Here is a 24577-nt window from a genome sequence, read left to right as displayed (position 1 = left end):
CACAAAGCACATGTGAGATGCTCTATAACTGCTTGCTCACTTCGTTTTGCCTTCCTTCACTCCTCCCTTTCACTTTGCTTCCTCTTCCCTCCTTCCCTTTGTCCCTTGCCCCCTCCCTCACTTCTTTCCTTTCTTCCTTTCTAACAGAACTTACTTTTAGGTCTCTAAGATAAATTATCTGTGCTTTTATCTATTTAATATTTGCCTCTCAAACTGAAAAGCTAGTTCAGCAAAACTAGTGGGCATAGCCATCAAGCTGATGGCACGCTCTCTCTCTCTCAAGCCTTTAGTGCTGCTGGACACAGAACAGGCCCTCGAATATTTAGATGAATGATTGAATGGAAGAAACAAGAAAGGGAGATAAAGAGAAAGCGGGGCGGGCGGTGGAATGCTTGATGGACTTGCTGGCATCTTGATTTAAACAGACACACGCCATCTCAGCCACCTAGCAGCATGATCAGTCTACCAGGAAAGCTACTTAATTACCAGCACACGTGACAGTGCCTTATAGACTCGACAGTATCAGGACTAGAAAGGTTGCACGTTTGTGTTTCCCTAACACTTTATTTTATCCCTTCTGCCCAACTTTCTCACACTGGTCCCCTGCAGTACAGTGAAAAGTCAAGCTATAAAAGCAAAGCACAGATAACAAGTTTGGATACGAGGTCAACTTGTAATCCTTTTCATGATCATTCCCCCTGCTCTCTACAACCCTCCCTACCTAAGCACACACAACATCCCAGGGTGACTACTAAGGGCTTCCCTCATCCCTTAACTTTCTATTCTGAACTAGTCTAATCAGCTGACTATCAGCCACTGCAAGTGGTGGCAGAATGTAGCAATCAAGCCTGGGTTAGGAACCCGACCAGGGAGTTCAGAAATTCCCTGGCACCACTGTAACTGTCTCCTTAATTTACATTCACATGCCCAGAAGCCTGACCCAAAAGTTAATGGGAATGTAAATTCTCAACCCTCTGAGCCCAGTTACAACTAACACATGCACAAGCACACAGATCTACCCACCCTGACCTTGACCTTGACAGGTACCAACACTTTAGAAAATCTCCAACCAGCAACACCTGTCAAGGTCCCCTCTTGCAGGTACCTTTTCCAAGAAACACAATTTGGAAGAAGCAAAACAGACTTAGCCCAGGCTGTGAAGACACTTTTTACAACTGGATCCAACACAAGTCAAAGCTCAAAAAGCAAGTAAACAGAGGCTAAAGTCTAGTTAGATGGAAGCAATTTTCCTATCAAATATTCTTCCAAAGTTCTATGATAAATTGCTCATGCAACCACTTCTGTCACATCCAATTAAGTTTGAGTCACATTTTTATTTACACTCACCTCTGCCACTCGGTGGGTGGAACTAAACCGAGGTGGTAAACCAGCCAAAACACAGTGTTGGTGGGTGGCATTGAGATCATCTGCAGGAAAAATAGCAAATATTAAAGGAAAAAAAGCATCCAACACGCACTTATCAGTCACTAAATAGTATTTAAATTACAAAGTAAACAGTAAATCCATCATTCAAGAAGAATAACAAGAACCAAAAATATAACAATTATTTTGTATAATCTAAACTATTCTTTGCAAGTAGGATGATTTTATAGAGATAAGTAGACAGATATAGACAGATATACATATACATATGTGTGTGTGTGTGTGTGTGTGTGTGTGTGTGTGTGTGTGTGTATAGTCATATGGTATAAAACCATTGTGGTGTAAAGCCATCAAAAACCGTGACACTTTCAATAGAGAAAGGTGATGTGATTAATAATTACCTTAGGACGACAGGAGTAAACCAGGACTATACTTGGCCCACAGGCTATATGGTTACCCTACTTATCTGTAGTCTTATGATACCCACTCACCACTATTTATGGGCTGAACTTCTTTCTCTTTTTCGTGATATATCTAATTCTACTCATGCTTTATGAATAAGCCAAAATTCTTTCGCATTATTTGGAATTGAACATCTTTCATCTGAAAATCTGCCTCTTTCCCTCCCCAATCAAAGTATCAATTTTGCCCTAACAATTTTCCAGGCAGCAAACCAACCAACTCAGCACGTTGCAACGCTTTGGCTCTCAGAACAGAATTCAAGCCTACAGATTCATGACCCAAAAATGGAGTAGGTGGTGAATTCATCAGCTAAAGAATATGCCTGAAACCACATGCAGTGGGAGAAAAACCAATGGCCAAGTTCTTGTGTATTCTATGAAATGATGCCACATGAGAGGCAAAAATCTGTATCACCTCTGCTTAGAGCATTGCTTCTATTTCTCTGTTAGTAAGAAGAGCACCAGACTGTCCGTGGCAACACATGACTTCCTACCTAAGCAACAAAGACTTCTTAGGAAGACACCAAGAAAGACAACGATTTAAATTAGGAGGCAAAGACCAACTACATGTCAGCAAAAACAACCTACAAAATTACCTCTAAACATAAGAGAGAAAATGCAAAATGCCAATTACAGGACATTTGTTTATGGACATAAGAGAGTAACCAAGACAAGGATGGGCTTCCCAGGTGGCAAAGAATCCATCAACCAATGCAGGAGACACAGACGACACAGGTTCAATCCCTGGATGGGGAAGATCCTCTGCAGGAGGAAATGGCAACCCACTCCAGTATTCCTGCCTGGAAAATCCCATGGACAGAGGAGCCTGGCAGGCTACAGTCCACACGGTTGCAAAGAGTCAGACACAACTGAGAGACCGAGCGCTGAGAATGACGACAAGGTTGACCTTCTTGCCTCATACAGCTATAAAACACAGGAAGACAGCACGACATAACCACAAATACAAGAGAAATTAAATAGGTGAGTCCTACAACTGCCCTGGCTTTCTAGCTGGAAACAGGTTAACAGCCACAGGGTAGGGAGGGAGAAGTCAGAATTCTGAGAGTTCAGCTTTCCCTCTTGCTGAGCTGTGAAGACAAAGAGTAGGAAGACCAGGGAGCAGGGATTTGTAAGACAGAATACTGCAATAGAAGATTTTGTGCAGGGAGAGATCAAGGAGGCATCTGCAGAAGGGTTCCTTCCAGTCCTTGACTCCACGCTCCTGCGCATATGTGAATGAAAACTTGCCCCAGGCAGGAAAAGAAGCTCCAGAAACCTCAGACTCACATTAGGCCAGGACTGAGTTCTCAGAGAGCGGCCAGAACGGCTCCTACCACCTCAGACAATAATAGTCTTTGTGCTTGTGTCTTCACTCGCTCAGTCATGCCGGACCCTTCGCGACCCCTCGGACTGTAGCCCACCAGGCTCCTCTGTCCATGGGATTCTCACTGGAGCAGGTTGCCATTTCCTACTCCAGGGGATCTTCCCAACCCAGGGAACTAACTGGTGTCTCTTGCATCTCCTGTATTTGCAGACGGATTCTTCACCACTGCGCTGCCTGGCAAGACCCAGATAAGAGTCTTTACAAAAGCATAATCTAAGAAGTAAGGTTAAACAAGTCCTATTTTAAAGATGGCCCAAGATCCACCTAAAAGCTTAAAAGCAAGCCCCAAAAGAATCCAACTTATTCCAAATAATTTACTCACTCACTAGAGCAAAGTCCAACACTACTTAAAAGAGTATAACAAAATCAGACATCAATAAATAAAATTGGTCATAACCAGTATTCACCAGTTAACAGAGAGAAATAAAAGATATATGATACAATAGATAACTAAAGAGAACCTACCGTACAGCATAAGGAATTCTACTCAATGCTTTGTGGTGACGTAACTGGGAAAGGAATATATATAACTGATATATATATATATAAAACTGATTCACTTTGCTATACAGCAGAAACTAACATATTGTAAAGCAATTTATCTTCCAATTTAAAAAATTAAAATTAAATTAGTGTTTTGTTTTTTTTTTTTTAACTGTGGCTTAAGGCCTGAAGAGGACTGGATGACCCTTCTCTTTTCAATTTGCCCTCTGAGCATTTCAGTTAAGGACACACCTGAGAATTTCTAGCTGATCTGAACTATTTTATCTGAAGTCAAACAAAAACAAAAAGCAGGGATTGGAGGAGTTTCCCCAGGCCAGATGCCCATAAAGGATTGAAACAATTTCCAAGAAATATATAGATGCCATTCTCACCTATCCAAATAAAAGCCTCATTGCTCCCTGGCTGTTAACACTGGGCTCTAAAGACATCACAAGGAGGGAAAAAATCATCTTAACGGGCAGATTTCTTAAGAGCTTTTGTTCCACTGAGGGGCAACTCAAAGGCACTTAAAAAGGCAGGCCAAGTGGCAAACACAACATTAGAAGTAATAGTCCAAGGTGTGTACCTTTATTTAAATCCTTGGTAACTCTCTAATCAAACAACTCTTTTGAAACTGCTCCCAAATGTCTCTAATCCTTTATAATTTTTAGAAAGAACCCTGTATTTTCACTGTAGGACTTCAAATTTGTCTAAAACTCTAAATCTATGAACATGGCTCAAACCTCCTGGATTGTACATCTCAAAGGATACACTAAAGATGTCCCTAGCTTTAAAGACTAATCCTAATAATTTTTAGAAAGAAAACATTAAAGAACGCCTATTTGCCAGAGTTATATCAGAAAACAGCTAAAAAACTGACTATACTCAGGAGCAATCAGAGTTTGTAGAATTTATTCAACAAAACAAATAGAAAAAGAGCTCTCCCTCTTTGCAGGCTAAATGCTGCGTGCTCTGTCAGTGGAAGGAGAGAACTCTGGACATTCACTGTAGCATGAAATCTCATCTCATATATAAGAGACCACAGATGCAAAGGCATAATTTACGCTAGGGTGATCAATTCATGCCCAGTACCTTTCTGGCTTTAATACGGAAGTCCCGAATCCTGAGATCCTCACCCCCGCCCAGATAAACTGGAACAGCTGGTCACCCTAAATTTAACCCAGCCCTTATTTTCTTGGTTTTGTTGTCTAGTGCATCACCAGGGGCTATTGAGTCCCCAAATTTCTTAAAGTAACAATCAGGAGCTTTGCTAAAGGCACTCCAGAGCTAAATAAGCCCAATACTGAAATCCAATCTTCCCAGTTTCACACAATCACTGAAGCTTTTCATTCTTACTCACCTGTCCATTCTCATCCCTCAATCTTAATATTTATGACCTTATTTTTCCTAGATGTGGGGACATCCATGACTGAGAACATTTTCAGAATTTAATAGCCAATGAAAGGGAGGAGGGGAGTATTCCTGATGAGACGACAGTAGAGACCCAGACCTCTACCTACCCCATTCCTAGATTCTCAATGAGACGATCAAAGAAATACCAAAAGAAGGAAGACTCCTTTCAGTGCTCAATATCAGGGAAAGGTGCTCAATATGCCAGAAATTACAAGGAACTCTGCTGGATACAGTATAAGTGGAAAGAGATTAAAGAAAGGTAGCATTGTACTATAAATCGATTATACTTCAACTAGAAAAAAAATATCAGGACTTCCCCAGCAGTCCAGTGGTTAAGACCTCCCTTCCAAGGCAGGGGGTAAGGGTTCGATCTCCAGTCCAAAAGCTGCCAGTGTTTGCTCATACTGTGAGCATCCATACCACTCAAAGACAAAAACAAGTTATTCAGTGCACTCCAGTTTATCAAGTCTCTCATCTGACCCTGCAAAGATACATTTTCTTTCTTCCTTCTTCAAGTGAGGTATTTGGCCAGGAACCTATATTGTTTTCACAGAACCAATCTTAACACCAAGCTGCCTGTTAGCTGGTGCTAGTCTTCTTTCTATAAGGAAAAACAGACAAGGAAAAAATTACTAGACTCGGACAAAATTCCTATAGTTCTAAGGAAAGGAACCAGTTTGACAGAAACTGCCTCTTCTGAGAAAGTTTTACTCAAATGGTCAGAAAAAAAATTTTCATAAAAGTCTCAATTTTTCAAGAAGCCGCTTGATTCAAGAAGGCACTGCATCTGTAAAAATGGGGCAAAGTAATCATGAGGATGGAACAGCATGAGATCAGGAAAGGCTGCTTGGAGTTGATTTGTTTTTTTAGTAAGTATGGCTTCATTTAAAACAATAAGAGCTTGACTACACAACAGAATGCATGCTGCAGAAAAACCAAATTACCCAAATGAATGGGAACTCAAGAAATTCTCCCAGAACTCGGAGGGAAAACAAAAATTAGTGACAGCAAAAGATAAGACATGAGGGGCAGATTCTGGAAGCCAAAAGAGATAGAACAGGAATCTTAGAAGGCAGAAAACAGAGCAATGAAATAATAATCAAAGAAATAACAGACGAACATTTCCCAAAGTTGTAAAAAGGCCTGAGTCTGTACTACAAAATGGCTAATCAAGTGCATAAACATTTTCCGTTCAAAAATTAAATATAAAATATAAAAAATGTCCAAAGAAAAGGCACAACTTGCTATAATAGGATCAAAATGAAGATGATTTCAGGTATCTCCTTAACATCAAATATTAGAGGTCAAGGGAACGAAATCTATAGAGCTTTAAGGTGGAAACCTCCTTACTCAAGATTCCTATAGCCATTAAAGGAGATATGAATACATGTAGGTATAGTAAGTCACACTCAAATAATGCAAAGACTCAGAAAACATGCCACCACCATTTCCCTATCATTAGCCTTCATTAAACACTGTTAGAACCTATACTTTAGCTGACAAGATGGCAATCAAAATAATTAAAACCACAGTATAAAAAGACTAGCAGTGAACATAAAAGTTGTTAAATAATTTTAATATGGCTACTTAATTCAACACTAGTAAAATTAATGAGCTTCCATGGTGGCTCAATGGTAAAGAATCTGTCTGCCAGTGTAGGAGATCCAGCTTCAATCCCTGGGTCAGGAAGATTGCCTGGAGAAGGGAATGGCAACCCACTCAGGTGTTCCTGCCTGGAAAACCCCATGGACAGAGGAGTCTGGTGCACTACAGTTCATGAGTCGGACATGACTTAGCAACTAAAAAACAACATAATTAATAATAAATGAAAGTAAGTACACTTCATCTAAAAATTTTTCTGTATGAAAATTTATTTTAGGAACTTCCCTGGTGGGCCGGTGGTGAAGACCATGGGCTTCCAGTGCAATGGGCATGGGTTTGATCCCTGGTTTAGGAACTAAGATCCCACATGCTGGGCAGCAGGGTCAAAAAAATTTTTTTAAAAACAATTTTTAAAGAATTGTTTAGAAAAATCTGAGTCAAAAATTTAAAAGAGTATATATATTTTTAAATGCCCAGTAAAAGAACAGAAGAGCTGAATAAAGTAAGCATCAAGATGCATGTCACTAACATGTCAACAGAAAAATGGGCAAAAGATGATCAGCCAATAAATAGTAATAGAAAGAAGAATACAAATGGCCATGAAACATGGTAAGTGTTCAACATCACCAACAAGTAAGTGTACTTTAAAACAACAGCATGTTATTTTCACTCATTAAATTGGGAAAAACATTTTTAAATTGTAATGCCTGGTGGTGCCTAGGGTGCAATAAGGTAGGTTGGTAGAAGGAACTGATAAAACACATTTCATACACTGTAGGTAGGAAGGTAAATGGAGAACATTCTGATAAACAGTCTAACCAAACAATATGTACAGTCTTTACGTGTCAGCATTCTCATCCTTACTCAGGTGCCTCACTTCTAGTAACTCTTCCTAGAGAAACAACTATAGATGCAGACAAAGACTAGGTACAAAGATGTTCACCAGAGAGAGATATTTGACACCAACGCACTGGTAACAAACAGCATGACAAAAGTAGAGGACTCCTACTTAAGCCATTTTTTAAAATTCACATTTTCGAGGAATATTTAATAAGGAGAAATATTCAAGATACACAAGTATTGGAGAAAAAAGACATAAAACTATTGGGGAAAAAAAACAAGATATAAAACATTACCGTTGTTGTTGCTGTTGTTCAGTCGCTCAGTTGTGTCCGACTCTGTGACCCCATGGACTACAGCACACCAGGCTTCCCTGTCCTTCACTATCTCCCGGAGTTTGCTCAAACCCATGTCCATTGAGATGGTGATACCATCCAACCACCTCATCCTCTGTTGTTCCCTTCTCCTCTTGTCTTCAATCTTGCCCAGCATCAGGATCTTTTCCAATGAGTAGGCCCTTCGCATCAGGTGGCCGAAGTATTAGAGTTTCAGCTTCAGCATCAGTCCTTCCAATGAATATTCAAGCTTGATTTCCTTTAGGATTGACTAGTTTGATCTCCTTGCTGTCCAAAGGACTCTCAAGTGTCTTCTCTAGCATCACAAATCAAAGGCATCAATTCTTCAAAGCTCAGCCTTCTTTATGGTCCAACTCTCACATCCATACATGATTACTGGAAAAACTTTAGCTTTGACAATGTTCACCTTTGCCGGCAAAGTGATGTCTCTGCTTTTTAATACACTGCCTAGGTTTGTCATAGCTTTCCTTTCAAGGAGCAAGTGTCTTTTAATTTCATGGCTGCAGTCACCATCTGCAGTGATTTTGGAGCCCAAGAAAATAAATTCTCTTACTGTTTCCATTATTTCCCCATCTATTTGCCATGAAGGGATGGGACTGGATGCCATGATCTCAGTCTTTTGAATTCTGAGTTTTAAGCCAACTTTTTCACTCTCTTCTTTCACCTTCATCAAGAAGCTCTTTAATTCCACTTCGCTTTCTGCCATTAGAGTGGTATCATCTGCATAGCTGAGACTGTTGATATTTCTCCAAGCAATCTTGATTCCAGCTTGTGTTTCATTCAGCCTGGCATTTCACATGATGTACTCTGCTTATAAGTTAAATAAGGAAGGTGACAATATACACCCTTGATGCACTTCTTTCCAATTTTGAACCAGTCCATTGTTCCATGTCCGGTTCTAACTGTTGCTTCTTGACTTGCATACAGGCTTCTCAGGAGACAGGTAAAGTGGTCTGGTATTCATAAACATATCTAATATATTAATTTTCTAAATATTATATCTAATATTATATTAATATCATATTAAAATTATATCTAATACTATAAAATCTGATATTAATTTTCCCATACCTGGGAAAACATATTTTCCCAGGAAAATATGAGAAAAAATATATAGGAAAAAAATGCTAGAAGGAATCACACCAAATAGTTATGAATGTGGCTATCTCTGTATGGTCATATTATATGATGTACTTTTGCTATCAATTTACAGTTTCTTAGAGTTTACAAATTCTTTACAGTGAGCATCAATTCTAATATTTCATTTTTAGCATCTCTGAATTTAGAGCACATCTTAAAATTGATAGTTTTTTTTGGGGGGGGGGTTGGTTCTTTATTTTATTTATATTTTTTAATTTGGCTGAGTGGGTCTTCATCGCTGCACACAGGCTACTCATTGTGGTGGCTTCTTTGTTGCAGAGCAGGGGCTCTAGGGTGTAGACTTAAGTAGCGTCAGCTCGTGGATTTAGTAGTTGTGGCTCACGGGCTCTAGAGCGCAGGCTTAGTAGTTGTGGTTCAGGGGTTTGGTGCCCTGCAAAATGTGGGATCTTCCTGGACCAGGGATGGAACCCATGTCTCCTGCATTGGCGGGTAAATTCTTAACCACGGGACCACCAGAGAAGTCCTTCACAGCATCTTTGACTGGATAGCATACGTTATTACTTTTGTACTTAACAATAAAAAACAAAACAGTAAGTATGATTTTTTTAAATGCAGAAGGGAATGCTCAATGAAGAGGTCCTCAGAAAGGAGATATTCATTCCCCAAACAGAAATGAAAGAACACCGCAATCAGTAAAGGCAATAAGAGCTTTGGTTCGTTTTATACATCTTTTGCAGTATAATTTTCCAGGGGACTGAAAACTCTTTCATAGAAACAAGTACAGAGGTGAAGAGGACCGCAGGGTACACACCTTTCTCCCTCTTTGTTTTCTGAGATTAACTTTTATGGAATGCTTAGTTTATTGTTGGGTTGAGAAGAGAATACTTTCTTGAGGTTAATCATTCATTCTTGATTTCTAAATCAGCAAAAGGAACTTTAATCCCACTTTAGGAAGGGCTGCCTTTTCTCATCCTCGTAGCAACTCTTCCCACGAGACAGAAGGGCAGAGGGGGATCATGGAAATGGAGAGGTGAGGTTAGGTTAACAGAAAACTTGAAGGAAGTCTCTTCTCTTCCGACTTTGTATATACAAAGCCACTGCTCCAGTGAACTCTGGACCCCAGAACTTCCAAGTAAAGCTAATGAATAAAGCTGAAGTAGCCACTTAAACTTTTCAGTTCTGTTCCTTCAAATACCTTTTGACTTCTTTCTTTAGTCACTCCTATTTCAATATCTGATTTTCCGCTGGCAATTGAAGATAGCTATTTTAAAAAAAGTAAAAGTGTTAGTTGCTCAGTCATGTTCAGCTCTTTGTGACCTCATGGACTATAGCCTTCCAGGCTCTTCTGTCCTTGTAATTCTCCAGGCAAGAATACTGGAGTGGGTTGCCATTCCCTTCTCCAGGGGATCTTCCTGACCCAGGGATTGAACCCTGGTCTCCTGCATTGGAGGCAGATTCTTTACTATCTGAGCCCCCACAGAAGCCCAAGATAAGGTTTCTGGCTAATACGTAGGGAGGAAAAAATGCTGTTCTCTCCAGATACTTGGCAAGTTCCTATTCTGTACAAGGCACTAAATGCTGTGTGCGGTACAAAAATACACTTAATGACTCTGGTCTAATAGGTGAGATAAGACTTCTATATCAATTGCTACAGTCTGGAGGGGAGACAGAGTTATGGCAGCCACACTGAATGGTTGGTGTCACTGTCATTGTGGCTATTGAATTTTTTTAATGTCAATCCTAAATAGGTGAGTTATGCATGTACCTAGAATAAAGGAGAAAACATAACAAGGTGGAGGGAACAATATGAAAATGTAAGGAGAAAGAGTTATGCCAGAATCAGTTTTAGGATAAAGTCACTATAATGAGCTAAGGACAATAATTTATAACGTTTTAAAATTTGTAGGAAATTTCCTAGCACTTTCGATGCCGTGGCCAGAAATCATCAGAAAACTAAGATGCTAAAAGCCTCGAACCATGTCCAAAAAAAAGTTGAAATGTTTATTGGGCCTAGAAGAATTATTCCACAGAGACAGTTTAATGGGGGTATAGTGCCACCATCATAGTGGCAGTGCCTTAGTCGCTAAATCATGTCCAACTCTTGTGACCCCAGGGACTGTAGCCTGCCAGGCTCCTCTGTCCATGGGATTCTCCAGGCAAGAATACTGGAGTGGGTTGCCATTTCCTTCTCCAGGGCATCTTCCACATCCAGGGATTGAACTCGTGTCTCTTTCATCTCCTGCACTGCAGGTTGATTCTTTACCACTGAGCCACCAGGGAAGCCCAATGAGGACATAATCTGCTTAAAATCTGCTGCAGGAACTGACTGATTCAAGGAAGTCAGATTCATTCCTGGTCTAGTCCTGAGCTCAGTCAACAAAAATCAATTAAACAAATACATCTTTTAAAGGCTTCATTCATGGTCATTCTCCCACTGTTTTTTATAGAAGGAGCAAAGAGCATACACAGGATATTCAATCAAATTAAAAGCCTGAAAAATCCCTTCCCATAGCCTGTATTTTTATGAATTACGCTGTAGAGATAACACAATAGCCAAAGAGGGCATAGTAAGACTGCCAGCCAGGGACTTCCCTGGTGGTCCAGTAGTTAGGAATGCACCTTCCAATGCAGGGGACTCCATTCGATCCCTGGCTAGGGAACCAAGACCTCACATGCTGTGGGGCAACGAAGCCTAAGCTCCACAGCCAGAGCGCCAACGCCGCAATGAAGAGCAAGCAAGGCAATGAAAGATCCCACGTGCTCCAAGTGAAACCCGATGGATCCAAAAGTAAATAAGTAAATATTTAAAAAGAGACAGAGAGAGAGAGACTGCCACTCAATGGGGAACACACCACCTACCCAACCCACATGGAGAATTATCTCAATACCATGTGACTGATTGAATGATGCAAAGAGATTAAAAGGACTTCATAATTCATAGTAATATATTCATCCTCAGCTTAAAAAAAAAAACTTTGATGGTTTTCTTATAAAAAACGTGAAAGAGAATGTACAGATTGATCCAGACACTGTGTCATTTGGAAAAGTCTATGATGCCACATCGTTATCTGGATTAGTTATGAGGAAGTAAAGCATGGGTCACTGAAGGAATAGACTGTCATGGAAGATTCTAAAAGCTGTCTCTAGAGATCCCAGAATATAAGATGAATGGCCACCTGTTTTGGCAGGGGTCTTCAAAACCTTTTCTAGCCAGGAGCTTTTAAGGATAGAATAAATATTTCCTTTTGCCTATACTGCCATGAATGAAGAGGAAAAAGGCAAGCCTTGGTTCATTCATTTCACTCATTGATTCAATATTTATTAAAGCACCTACCATGTTCAAAGTACTGTGGTAGGTCCTGGAGAGGTATACATTTTGGAGAATCTAAAATATAGTAGTCAGAGGTCATTTTTAGAATACTCCAGAAAAAGACGAAGACACATTACCTGAGTGACAACGGAATTCTCCTAGGAGTGCAATGAGAAGAAATCTCAGTATAACTGTGTCAGATGGGTTTGAACAAGGCAGTGTTTATCAAAACATTAAATAAGTAGCATGATACAACATCTAATAGCATAGAGCTAGCACCATAGCATGATTCTCCAGTCAGTAAAAATAGACAAGGGCAACGATGAATTCCAGGGGGAGAGGGAGAACTACCCAACAAGAAAGCCACAGCTCAAACACAAAACTAGCTAAATAATGGAGCATGATTCTGAGCTTTTGATGAGGTATGAAATCTTGACCTGACATTTGCAACACGTTCTTTCCACTGATGTAAGTTTAGTAATTACAGTGGATGAGATCCTCTACGTATGCATCCAGTAACTCCATTTGGTTCTACAATTAATAAGATATACATAAGCACTGTTAAGTATGGGTTTTCCAATTTCAGAATCAATATACAGAGAAAGCATGGTCCTCTTATCAAGATTACAGATGAGTCTGTAAACATTATACAGCTCAAAAGTGTGAAAGCAATGATATGGCTGAAATACCAGAAGTCAAGAGAGTGCATCTATGTCTTGGTAAAAAGTTGATCAATTAAGAGAAAAAAACCTTGAAAACAAACATAAACTGGCAAAAGTTAGGAAGACTGAGAGTGTAAGAGAGTCAATCCCACATTTTTCTTCATGAAGAACTGATAGGCCTTAAAGCTGTTAGATGAAAAAAATTGAAGTATTAAGGATATTTTAACAGTTAAGCCGGAAAGAATCAACTAAAGAATAAAATGTGAATACAGTGAAAAGTAGTTACATCTAAGAAATGGAACTTGGGGCAAGTGGCAAAGAGTTTTTCACTTTCCATTTTAGATCAACCTCCACTGTTCAAATCTTTATTTCCTAGCACATATATTATTATAATAACAACAATAATATGGATGAGGTACTGACATGAAAAAATCTCCAGGACATATTATTAAGTTAAAAAAATCAAGTAGTATACACACACACACACACACACACACACACACACACACACATGTACATACTCACACACAATAAGTCCCCTACATACAAACGAGTTCTGTTCTGAGAGTACATTCTTAGGTCCAATTAGTTTGTAAGTCCAACAAAGCCTAGGTACTCAACTAACACAATACTGTACTGTCCCATTTGTGTTTTCTTAAAAAGCAGCTGTAACATAAATATACCTACATAACTATTTATCTTAATGCTTATAAAAGGAACAGACAAGATAAAAGAGTACTTCCACATTTTATTCTACGCACTTCCATATTATCTGAATCCTTAACAGTGAGAATATATGTGTATTCATCTATTAGTTGGTCAACTAATATTCTTTTTTCCACGTTTTTAAAGAAAAAGATTCCACAACGACATAATTAGTAGAGCTAGCATAGATCCATGGAAGAAAGAATACGTTTGGTCTCAGAAAAATCTGGACTTAAACATAAGCTTCACTAGATATGTCACCTTGAGCAAGTGATTTTACCTCTCTGAGCCTCAATTTCCTTTTTAAAAGGGGGTTTTATGGTGCTTTATGGAGATAAGAATTCACGTACCTGCTTCCCAGTGCTGGTGGCTCAGACGGTAAAGAATCCACCTGCAATGCAGGAGACTTGGGTTCAATCCCTGGGTCGGGAAGATCCCCTGGAGCAGAAAATGGCAACTCACACCAGTATCCTTGCCTGGAGAATCCCATGGACAGAGGAGCCTGGCGGGCTACAGTCTATGGGGTCACAAAGAGTCGGACACGACTGAGCAACTAACATTTTCACTTTATGGAACTTTACGGAGATACAATTCACATATCAAATAATTCACTCATTGAAAATATACAACTCACTGCATTTTAGTGCATTCACAGAATTGTGCAACCATCACCATAAACTAATTTGAGAGTATTTTCATACTCCTAAAACAAACTATATACTACCCACTAGCAGTCCATACCTCTCAATTTTCTTTTCTGGGGAAAAAAAATGCTGACTAGAAGGGGACAATTAGACACCTCACAGGTTTGTTATGAGAAGTAAATAAAACATAGCAAAGCCTCCAGCTTAGTGCCTGGCCCTCAGGAGGTACTCATCACACACATTTCAAGTAAAGTTCACAACAGAAATACTACAGAAATAAACAAAAAGACTAGGTATGATAAGAAAGTGGCAGATCCTTCCAAGGACCTAGGAACACACCCAGGTATCCTATCCTCAGAGCCTGTGACACCAGCCTTGTCCTCTCCCCAATTTGTCTGAATACCAAAAAATCTGGGGTGTAAAATATGTGTTAGTTGCTCAGTCATCCCCAACTCTTTGCTATCCCATAGCCTACAGCCCGCCAGGCTCCTCTGTCCATGGGATTTCCCAGGCGAGAATACTGGAGTGGGCTGCCATTTCCTTCTCCAGGGGATCTTCCCTACCCAGGGATTAAAACTGGGTCTCTTGCATTGCAGCAGATTCTTTACCATCTGAGCCACCAGGGATATCAAGTCAGAAAGCCCAAGTTTGAAAATGTCAGCATTTAGGGGAATATTTTAGGGCAAAAAGTTTCAGAAGAGACACATCCTCAACCCTGCAAAAAAAAAAAACAAAAAAGTGAACAGCAAGAAGCAGATACTGCGGTTGGTGAGTAGGGAAGGAGAACACGCTAAGTTCGCATTGGACAAGCAGCTGAAACTATACTGTCATGTTCCTACTTTTCAGAGTGAAAATAAACATGACAGGTGCTCATTTGGCTGTTCAAGCACTTTCCACTTAAATGGCAATTCCTCAAGCTTACGACTGCAGCCTGAAGTTATAATTTACTACTGTTTCTGTATTATTCCCTTGCCTCGGCAGAAAGCAGAATGTAGCACCTACATTTCAAGACCCATGAGAGGTAATAAAGTATAATTATTTAGAATTTATGATTAAGCCATATATTAGAGGTCTTTTTTGCTTCAGCTGGTCAGCCAGAGGTTGGAGGAGGGAGGGAAAGGGGTCAGAGGAAAAAATAACACAAGCCTTTTCCTTTGAACAAAAGGTCTAAGACAGGGCAGGACTGACGGACACCTGGATGATTTACAAAGCTATCATGGTCTCCAGGTGAAGTCCCAGAAAAGCCCCAGTCAAGAGACTTTTAAACTCCTAGAGGCCTCTGTTCTTCCTGCTCACAGAGTTACAAACTCCAACTCTACTGCTTGTGTTGACTCCCGAAATAGAAGCATGGCACATTTTCAGGTTACACCACATCAAACGTTCACAGTGCACTGGGTCTTGCTGCTCTAAGCCATAGGTATTTCAGAGAAGGTGAACCTCATCAAGGAGAAAACCACAGGTCAGGCTCTATAAGTAAACCCGGCCCCCACCAAGGCAAGACTGCGGTTACCACAGAGCTCTGATTCAACAAAGGCCAGAGGGCAGCTCTTCTCACCCGCAAGAATCAGTTGGGGAGATTTCCCTTCCTTGTACTTCCTTTATGTGGCTACAGAAATATATACATGGAACGATCAGGTGCAAAGCCGGCCAAGCTCAGGGCATGGAGCGGGGTAAGCACCCAGCACTCAGCACTCTTCTATCACCTTCTCCCTCACTGGCTCTCCAATATACCACGACCCAGGTCCCACTCTTCATAATGAAGCCCCATGTTCAAGTTGTAATTCAGAAAGCGCTTTCCATAAACTTTCTTTTTTAAAAAAATATTTTAAATTTCTTTTAATTGTATTTTTTTATTTTATTTTTGCCACATAGTATGTGAGAGCTTAGTTCCCCAACCAGGGACTGACTGGAACCCATGTCCCCTGCATTGGAAGCTCAGTCTTAACCACTAAGACCACCAGGGAAGTCTCTATACTCCTTTTTAAATTTCTTTTTAATTGGAGAGTAACTGCTTTAAATGTTGTATTGGTTTCTGCTATATAACAAAGTGAATCAGGCAAACGGATACACGTGTCCCTCCTCTTGAACCTCCCTCCCACCCTCTAGGTCGTCACAAGGCACTGAGCTGACTCTATGTGCTATGCAGCAACTTGCCACTAGCTAGCTATTTTACGCAAGGTAGTGTATACATTTCCATGCTACTTTCTCAATTCATCCCAGCCTCTCCTTCCCCTTCGTGTGCACAAGTCCATTCTCTGCATCTGTATCTCTATTCCTGCCCTATAATAGGTTCCCTATACTTCTTTATTTGACTTCACAGTAATCCTGGGAAGCAAGTGTCATGAAGCACCAGCTTTTCAGTGGAGGCAGAGGCTCAGAGCGGAGCTAACAACGCACACCCCACAGACAAGAGGGGAACCTGGGGGAACCTGGTCACCTAACCGGACATGGCCTTTCTATTATTCCACCCTAAACTGCTGGTGAGGGGACGCCAGCCCAAAAAGGAGACATTGTGCATTTCAATTGATATTGATGTTCTCTTTTTCTGTCGTGCAATTTTTACTTGGCAACTGGAGCTTTGAAAGAGCTAACTGGTACAATAACAACATGTGAAAATGAGATGTAGTTGGATTTAAGGAAACAAAAGTAAAGAGAGCAGAGAGAATGGAGTCATGAAGAGTGATATGTGAAAAATAACAATAACAAATAAAGGGGTGGGGGGAGGAGGTTTGTCCAAAAGGTTTACCTAGCACTCACCTTTGTCTGGAACCGTCCCACCTCTACACTCGGCTCCTGCTTAATGAACATGATTTGGTTGATGTCCCTTGAACTGTATAATGGGTTCCACACAAAAAACAAACCCACAGTTTGTCTCCAAGCCATTTTTAAGTCCCTAACTCCCTGGTTGCCTTCAGTCTATGGAAAACATCTGTGGCAAAGTAAATCATCCCATTCTGAGAAAGACCAGAGTGTATTTTTTTTTTTTCTTCTCTAAGTGTGTTTTGAAGTCCTGGTTGGAAAATTAGTGAAAATTGTAAATCTGCTTGCAAATCTGGTCATGTCTAACTCTGAGATTAGGGCAAAGATTCCAATTTAAAAGTAAAACCGTGACAACCCCAGTTAAGCGTGTCCTCAGGCACCGCCAGCAGGGCCTTCACTCAATTCCACAGGCAGTGGGTTTATTACAGGCACCCGACACGCTCCCCATCAGACACCCCTGGAGGGTTGACTTGAGACAGCAGGGTTTGGTCTGCACTTCCTCTGCAGACCAATATATTATTATAAATTGAGCTAAACTGTTTCCTTTTCAAAAGTGCTATGAAGTTCAGATTTCAGGTATCAGCACAGGGCAGGGATCCCGGGACAGGGTTCTTTAGAGTACTTGGCTTTTAAAAAGTAAAGAGAAAAGGTAGCTTTCGACCATGGTTGCTTTTATTTTTGTTTTGGTTAGCCTAAGAGGAGGTGCGGGACAAGTCATTTTAGAAATCAAATATGACATCTTAATAAGAAAACAGATTCCAAGCACAAACTTGAGGTGCAGTGTGCTATGCTTGGCCTAGTTCACTAAGTTATCAGTTATTTCACCTTTATCTGAAGGCAGGAGTTTGGAAATCAGAACAAGATGTTCTGCCTCAGATATCAGCTCCTATTTACTCTTCCTTTATCACCTACAACAGCTAAGTGGAACCAATGTATATTCTAAAAATGTATATTCATTATAATAAATAAGTTAAAAGGACAATGCAATTATTTAATATTTTCATTTTTAATGTAATTTCTGAGCCAAAAAAAACCTAACTTTAAAAAGAAATGGAGGGCAACCCTGGTAGTCCAGAGGTTAAGAGTTCACCTTGCGATGCAGGGGACCCTGGTTCAATCCCTGATCTGGGAAGATCTCACAAGCTTCAGAGAAACTAAGCCTGTGGGCTGCAACTATTGAGTCCATGCTCTAGAGCCTGGGAGCCCCAACTACTGAAGCCCATGTGCCCTAGAGCCTTGCTCCCCAACAAGAGAAGCCACAATGAGAAGCCCATGCACTGCAATGAAGAGTACCCCCAGCTCGCCACAACTAGAGAAAGCCCACATAGAGCAACAAGCCAAAAATAAATAAATGAATAAATAATTTTTTTAAAACAAACTGAAAAAGAAAAACGCAAACAGACCACAATCGTTACCTTCTTTTCTGCCCTTCTGAACAATTTAATCTTAAGCCTTCAGGTAAGGCAGAGGCATCGCACTGAGGAAGAAAGAGAAGCCCAGGGCAGGAGTCAGTGCCAGAGAGGGGTGCAGAGGGCCTCCAGGCGCGGGGACCAGACGGCCTGACATGGATATCTGAGCACGGGGGGCCTAAAGTGACAAGTTTCAATCAATGATTCTTACCCACTGTGTAACCATGGCTAAGTCATTACATCGATCTAACCTGATCTTTTTTCTCAACAGAGCTGGTATCTACTTCTCAGGGTTACTGAGAAGATTCACAGAAGGCTTGACTTGTCATTAGTCCACAGTAAACATAGCTGTTATTCATATACTACTGTTATTCCTGGGCGTCCCGGTGGCTCAGGGGTAAAGAATCCGCCTGAGAAGGCAGAAGACGCAGGTTCGATCCCTGGGCCAGGAAGAGCCCCTGGAGTAGGAAATGGCAACCCAGTCCATTATTCTCGCCTGGGGATCCCACAGACAGAGAAGCCTGGCGGGCTACAGTCCCTGGGGTCACAGAGGAGTCGGACATGACTCAGGCACTAGGACGCCAACAACTGCCATTCCAGGTACATAGTTATGCACACGTTGGAAAGCGTCTAAAAGCAAAGTGCCAAAATAGGCATGAACCTGATTTTTAATTTCTTCTTTCACTTTATACTTTTCAGTTTCTTTTCTCTACAGTGAGCATATTCTACTTTTTCAATTAGAAAAGAAAACATGAGATGTTACTAAATAAATGGAAAGTAGCTGAGCCTTTACAATGTCATTTACTACTTTTATACATAGAAAGTTAACAAAGCTGTTAAAAATAGCACTATTCTGACTCCCATGTCTTTCAAAGATGCAAAATGTTAATAGAAACTCGAACAGAGTACCCAAAAGGAAAGTGATTTACTGGCTGAAATTACAACCTATTTATATTCACAGTAAATATCCACATCTGGGTGGTATATTAAAAAATGAAATAATAGTCTGTTTTACCTATAAATGATGCTCAACGATGGGGCAAAGACTTGAGAACAGAAACTCAAATCCTGAGACAAGCAGGAGCGGGGTAGATGAAGAGATGACCTTACCCCTAAAAGCATTCCCACCTAGAGATCTTCAATGAATTCGGATCAAATCTAAATGGTTCCTTTGAGAGCAAGAAAAGCACCGAATAAGAAACATGCAACCACATACAGCCCTCTGTCCTGCTTCACACGAACTGAGTGACCTTGGGCAAATTACTTAAAAACAGATTGACATCCTGCACCATCTCTCTAGCAAGACTGTTTGGAGACTGACTGAGATGGCTTATGTGAAACTGATGTGTAAACTGGAAAGCAACATGCAAATCGAAGGCAAGAGATTTGGAGCTTACTTAGATCAGAGGATGAGATGGTTAGACAGAATCACCAACTCAAAGGACATGAATTTGAGCAAACTCCAGGTGACAGTGGAGGAGAGGAGCCTGGCAGGCTACAGTCCCTGGGGTCGCAGAGAATTGGACACGACCTAATGACTGAACGACAGCAAAAGAATACTGTGCAACAAATGCAGGACCCCTCCGTGAAAAGAATTTAAGAATTTACTATTGAATCGCACTGTGAGAAAGTAATTCCCTGCATCATGATCTTCCAATCTTCCCGCTGACACAAAGGAGAAAGCCCAAAACTGGTACCATGATTGGGTTAACACCTCTCCCTAATAGTGACTGAAGACAGAACAGGCCTGAGTCTCAGGGTCGTCAGCAAACAAGAGCACCAGATACTTAAGACGACTTCACTTTCACTCTATACAATTCTCCTAATTATGTCAAGTGATACTGGTTTTCCATTTCAGATATAAAATCACCTAAAATAAACTCATTTCCATTCAAGAAAAAAAAGAGATTATCTAGAGAGAAATATTACATAGGTAATAATGTGGTGCTAGAGAAGACTCTTGAGAGTCCCATGGACTGCAATGAGATCAAATCAGTCAATCCTAAAGGAAATCAACCCTGATTGATGCTAAAGCTGAAGCTCCAATACTTGGCCCCTTGATGGGAACAGTCAACTCACTGGAAAAGACCCTGATGCTGGGAAAGATTGAAGGCAAAAGGAGAAGGGGACGACAGAGGATGAGACGGTTAGAAAGCATCACCAACTCAATGGACAAGAATCTGAGCAAACTCCAGGAAACAGTGAAGGACTGAGAAGCCTGGCATACTGCAGTCCATGGGGTCTCAAAGAGTCAGACTAGACTTATCGACTAAACAACAACAACAATAATAGTATGGGTAGCATAGGAATGTGGCAAGAAACTTGAAGCTAGTGTCCAAATGAATGCAATTTGGAAAACACTTAGTGAGGTTATGACTGAATGGCTACCCCAAACTCATAATTCCTAGAAAGCAAGGACCAAGTGTTATCCATTTCCAGTATCTCCTACAGAAACTTACGAAGCACACACAGGACCCTCTACAGACACTCTGTTATTCGGAGATAATTCTTTATAATATTATAAATACTGGGTTTGAGCCTTGATGTTCCTGGCTCTAAAACCAAACACATGAGTAGATTGCCCTAGGCAGGTAAGAGTGAGATTAACCCCAAAATAATTAGGAGTGAGAGCCAAGGACAAAATGAACCCTGAGAGGCTCTGTAAGGAAAAAAAGGATACTGTTTGCATGCTGTGCATCAGAAAGCAAACAGTCTAAAAATAAACCAAAAAAAACACAAAACCTTAGAGCTAAGAAACAAAAAACGAAGCTCCCCAAACTTCGTAGCTTCAGTGAGGCTGACCATAGCTGAAATATCGTTTCCCAGAGAACTAAGTGAGGGAAATGAGGGGAACTCAGTGGGAGGGAGTAGAGGAAGAGGCTGTTGTCAGGTCAGCTGTTCCGGAGAGGAAACTAAATTCAAAACTAGAAAAAACTTTCACTAAAAACCTTCAGAGACAGGGCCATATTTTTAAAAACTTCACATTAATAAGGTGATTGAGATGATTTAGTAGCCCTGATGAAAAAAATCTTGAAACCTGGTTAGGACTTTGGGGAATGCCATCAACACTTAGAATGAAAAGAAAAGCAACTTTTAAAATTAGCAGTATCTTAAAAAGAAAAAAAAAAAAACGATCAAGTTACATGTAGACACTTCATTATCATATAAAAAACTTACAAAGTTTACTTCAAAAGACATATGCAAAATATGTACCCAATAATCGAAAACTTAAGACACTAGAGCATCAGTATAGCTTTGATCCTCGCATTACCAAGCATAAAATAGCAGTCTCCTTGGTGAAGGGGTATCGCCAAACCAGGTGTCTCTATGTCCCACGAGATCTTAAAACCAACGTGCCAAATATCAGGATCTCTGCCTTCAAGTTGAGGGTCATCCTCACTTTCCTCTTCAGGGCCTGTCAAAAGAGAAGAGTTGTCAGAAATCTTTCATCTAAAGTTCTGAGTTTCATAGTTACCTTAAGAATAACTGAAGTTTTAATAAAATATGGATAAGTGACTATATATTCTACTTGCACCATTTTTTTAAAAAACACATTCTTTAAAATATTTTAACATGTCATTTATTTTTCTGATAAAAAAATCTGAAAGTGGTAAGGAAATAACCACAGATATCAAAGAAAATTAAAGATGATTATTTTGTTCAGTTTCATGTAACTAAATCAGAAAATCTGCATAGGTTTTTAGGAAAATATGAATGGCCAAAATTGACCCCAGAAGAGGTAGAACGGCTTAAAAAGTCACAGCAGGTATAGAAGAAGTTGTCAAAGAACACAGGTCTAGAGAGTTGCAAAGGAAAATTCTATCGAACAGTTAAGAAGTGTGTAATTTCAATAAATTGTAAATTGTTCAAGAGCACAAAAGAAGTGTCCAGATTCCTTTAATAAAGACAAGAACATGTATTAAATCCAACACACACACACATACACACACACACCAGTCTCACATCCAAAATCAATGCATAATTTCTAAATATATTAACAGTATAGACAGTCCCCAACTTAACTATGGCTCAACTTAATGATTTTTCAACTTTACAATGGTGTGAAAGCAATATGCATTGAGTTGTAACCATACTTTGATGCTGAATTTTGGTCCCATCAGGGGCTAGCAATATGCAGAAAAGTACTGTTATGATGCTAAGCAGTGGCCACTCCAAGTCAGCCTCGTGATCAGGAGAGTGGAGAACCACTACACTGATAACTATTCGGTATGCATATAAACCATTCTAATTTCCACTTTCAGTACAATATTCAATAAATTACATGAGATACTCAGCATTTTATTACAATATACTTTGTGTTAGGTGATTCTACTCAACTGCAGACTAATGTAAGTGTTCCAAGCAGGTTTAAGGCAGGTTAGGGTAAACAATGATGTTTGGTTGATTATGTGTATTAAATGCAGTTTTGACTTATGTTATTTTCCACTTAAAATTTGTTTATTGTGAGACAATCCCACTGAAAGTTGAGGAAGATCTATATAAAGAAAAAGAATCAAAATCCAGCATCATATTAAAAGAATAACATAACGAATTAGAACTTATTCCAGGAGTACAAGGACAGTTCAATATGCAAAAATCTATTGCTGGGAGAAATATTAACAACCTCAGACATGCAGATGATACTACGCCAATGGCAGAAAGTGAAGAGGAACTAAAGAGCCTCTTGAGGGTGAAAGAGGAGAATGAAAAAGTTGGCTTAAAACTCAACATTCAAAAAACTAAAGTCAAGCATCTGGTCCCATTCCTTCACGGCAAATAGAAGGTAAAAAGTAGAAGCAGTGACAGACTTTATTTTCTTGGGCTCCAAAATCACCACGAACAGTGACTGCAGCCACGAAATTAAAGATGCTTCCTCCTTGGAACGAAAACTATGACAAACATAGACAACATTTTACAAAGCAGAGACATCACTTTGCTGAAAAAGGTCCATCTAGTCAAAGTTATGGTTTTTCCAACAGTCATGTACAGATGTAAGAGTTGGACGCTAGAGAAAGCTGAGCACTGAAAAATTGATGCTTTTGAACAGTGGTGCTGGAGAAAGTTCTTGAGAGTCCCTCGGACAGCAGGGAGATGAAACCAGTTAATCCTAAAAGAAATCAACCCTGAATATTCATTGGAAGGACTGATGCTGAAGCTGAAATCCAACGCTTTGGCCACCTGATGGAAGAGCCAACACACTGGGAAACACCCTAAAGCTGGGAAAGATTGAAGGCAAAAGGAGAAGAGGGCAGCAGAGGATGAGATGGTTAGACAGCATCACTGACTCAGTGGACATGAGTTTGAGCAAACTCCAGAAGATACTGAAGGACAGGGAAGCCTGGCGTGCTGCAGTCCACGGGGTCGCAAAGAGCTGGACACGACTTAGTGACTGAACAACAGCAACGATACTTAAAATTCATCATGTTCATAGATGAAAACAAACAAAAAATACATGAGTCACTAGATACACAAAAATAATTGATAAAATATATCCTTTCATGATAAAAACCTCAGTAAGACAGCAATAGGTGACTAGTTCCTTAACATGATACAATATAGATTTATCTCAAAGCCAACATATTTTAATAGGAAAACATCAGAAACTTAATAGAAAAAGTTAAAAGACAGTGTCCTTTATCACCATAATGATTCACTTAAACAAATGCAAAGACATATTATGTTCTTAAGAAATAAGGTGAAACATCATGGAAATACCAGTTCTCCCTAAGTCATCCATAAATTTGACACAAACACAATAAAAATACCAACAGGATTGATGTTCAGTTCACTAGGTTTGGTCCCCAGACAAGCTGACTCTATAATTAACACAGAAACATAAACAAGCAAGCTTGGCCAGCGAATATTTTTTAATCATATAAAGAACTTCTACACATCAGAAAGATAAATATCAATAATCAAATAGAAAAATGGGCAAAAGTTATAAAGACAGAAGACATAAAATGAAGTTTGTAAACATATAAAAAGATTTTTTTGTATGTTTTACACACAAAACAAAGCCATAATAGATATTTTTCACCTATTAGATCAGAAAAAAAATAAGCAC

At 39.9% G+C, this 24577-nt stretch overlaps 1 protein-coding gene across 1 annotated transcript in view; it reads right to left on the bottom strand.

Annotated features, from left to right (window-relative positions):
* Positions 1–24577, bottom strand: part of FTO (FTO alpha-ketoglutarate dependent dioxygenase) — a 417069-nt gene that overhangs the window by 254490 nt on the left and 138002 nt on the right. Inside the window, exons 4-5 of the mRNA XM_065925350.1 lie at positions 21785–21928; positions 1348–1427 (exon numbers count right to left, since the gene is read on the bottom strand). Of these exons, the coding sequence (XP_065781422.1) occupies positions 1348–1427; positions 21785–21928 (224 nt within the window). The remainder of the gene's footprint in view (positions 1–1347; positions 1428–21784; positions 21929–24577) is intronic.

This window comes from Muntiacus reevesi, chromosome 2, assembly GCF_963930625.1.
Source record: "Muntiacus reevesi chromosome 2, mMunRee1.1, whole genome shotgun sequence".
In the NCBI taxonomy this organism is placed as follows: Eukaryota; Metazoa; Chordata; class Mammalia; order Artiodactyla; family Cervidae; genus Muntiacus; species Muntiacus reevesi.
Note: the sequence above shows the minus strand (reverse complement) of the source record. Positions and strands in the feature narration are given on the sequence as shown.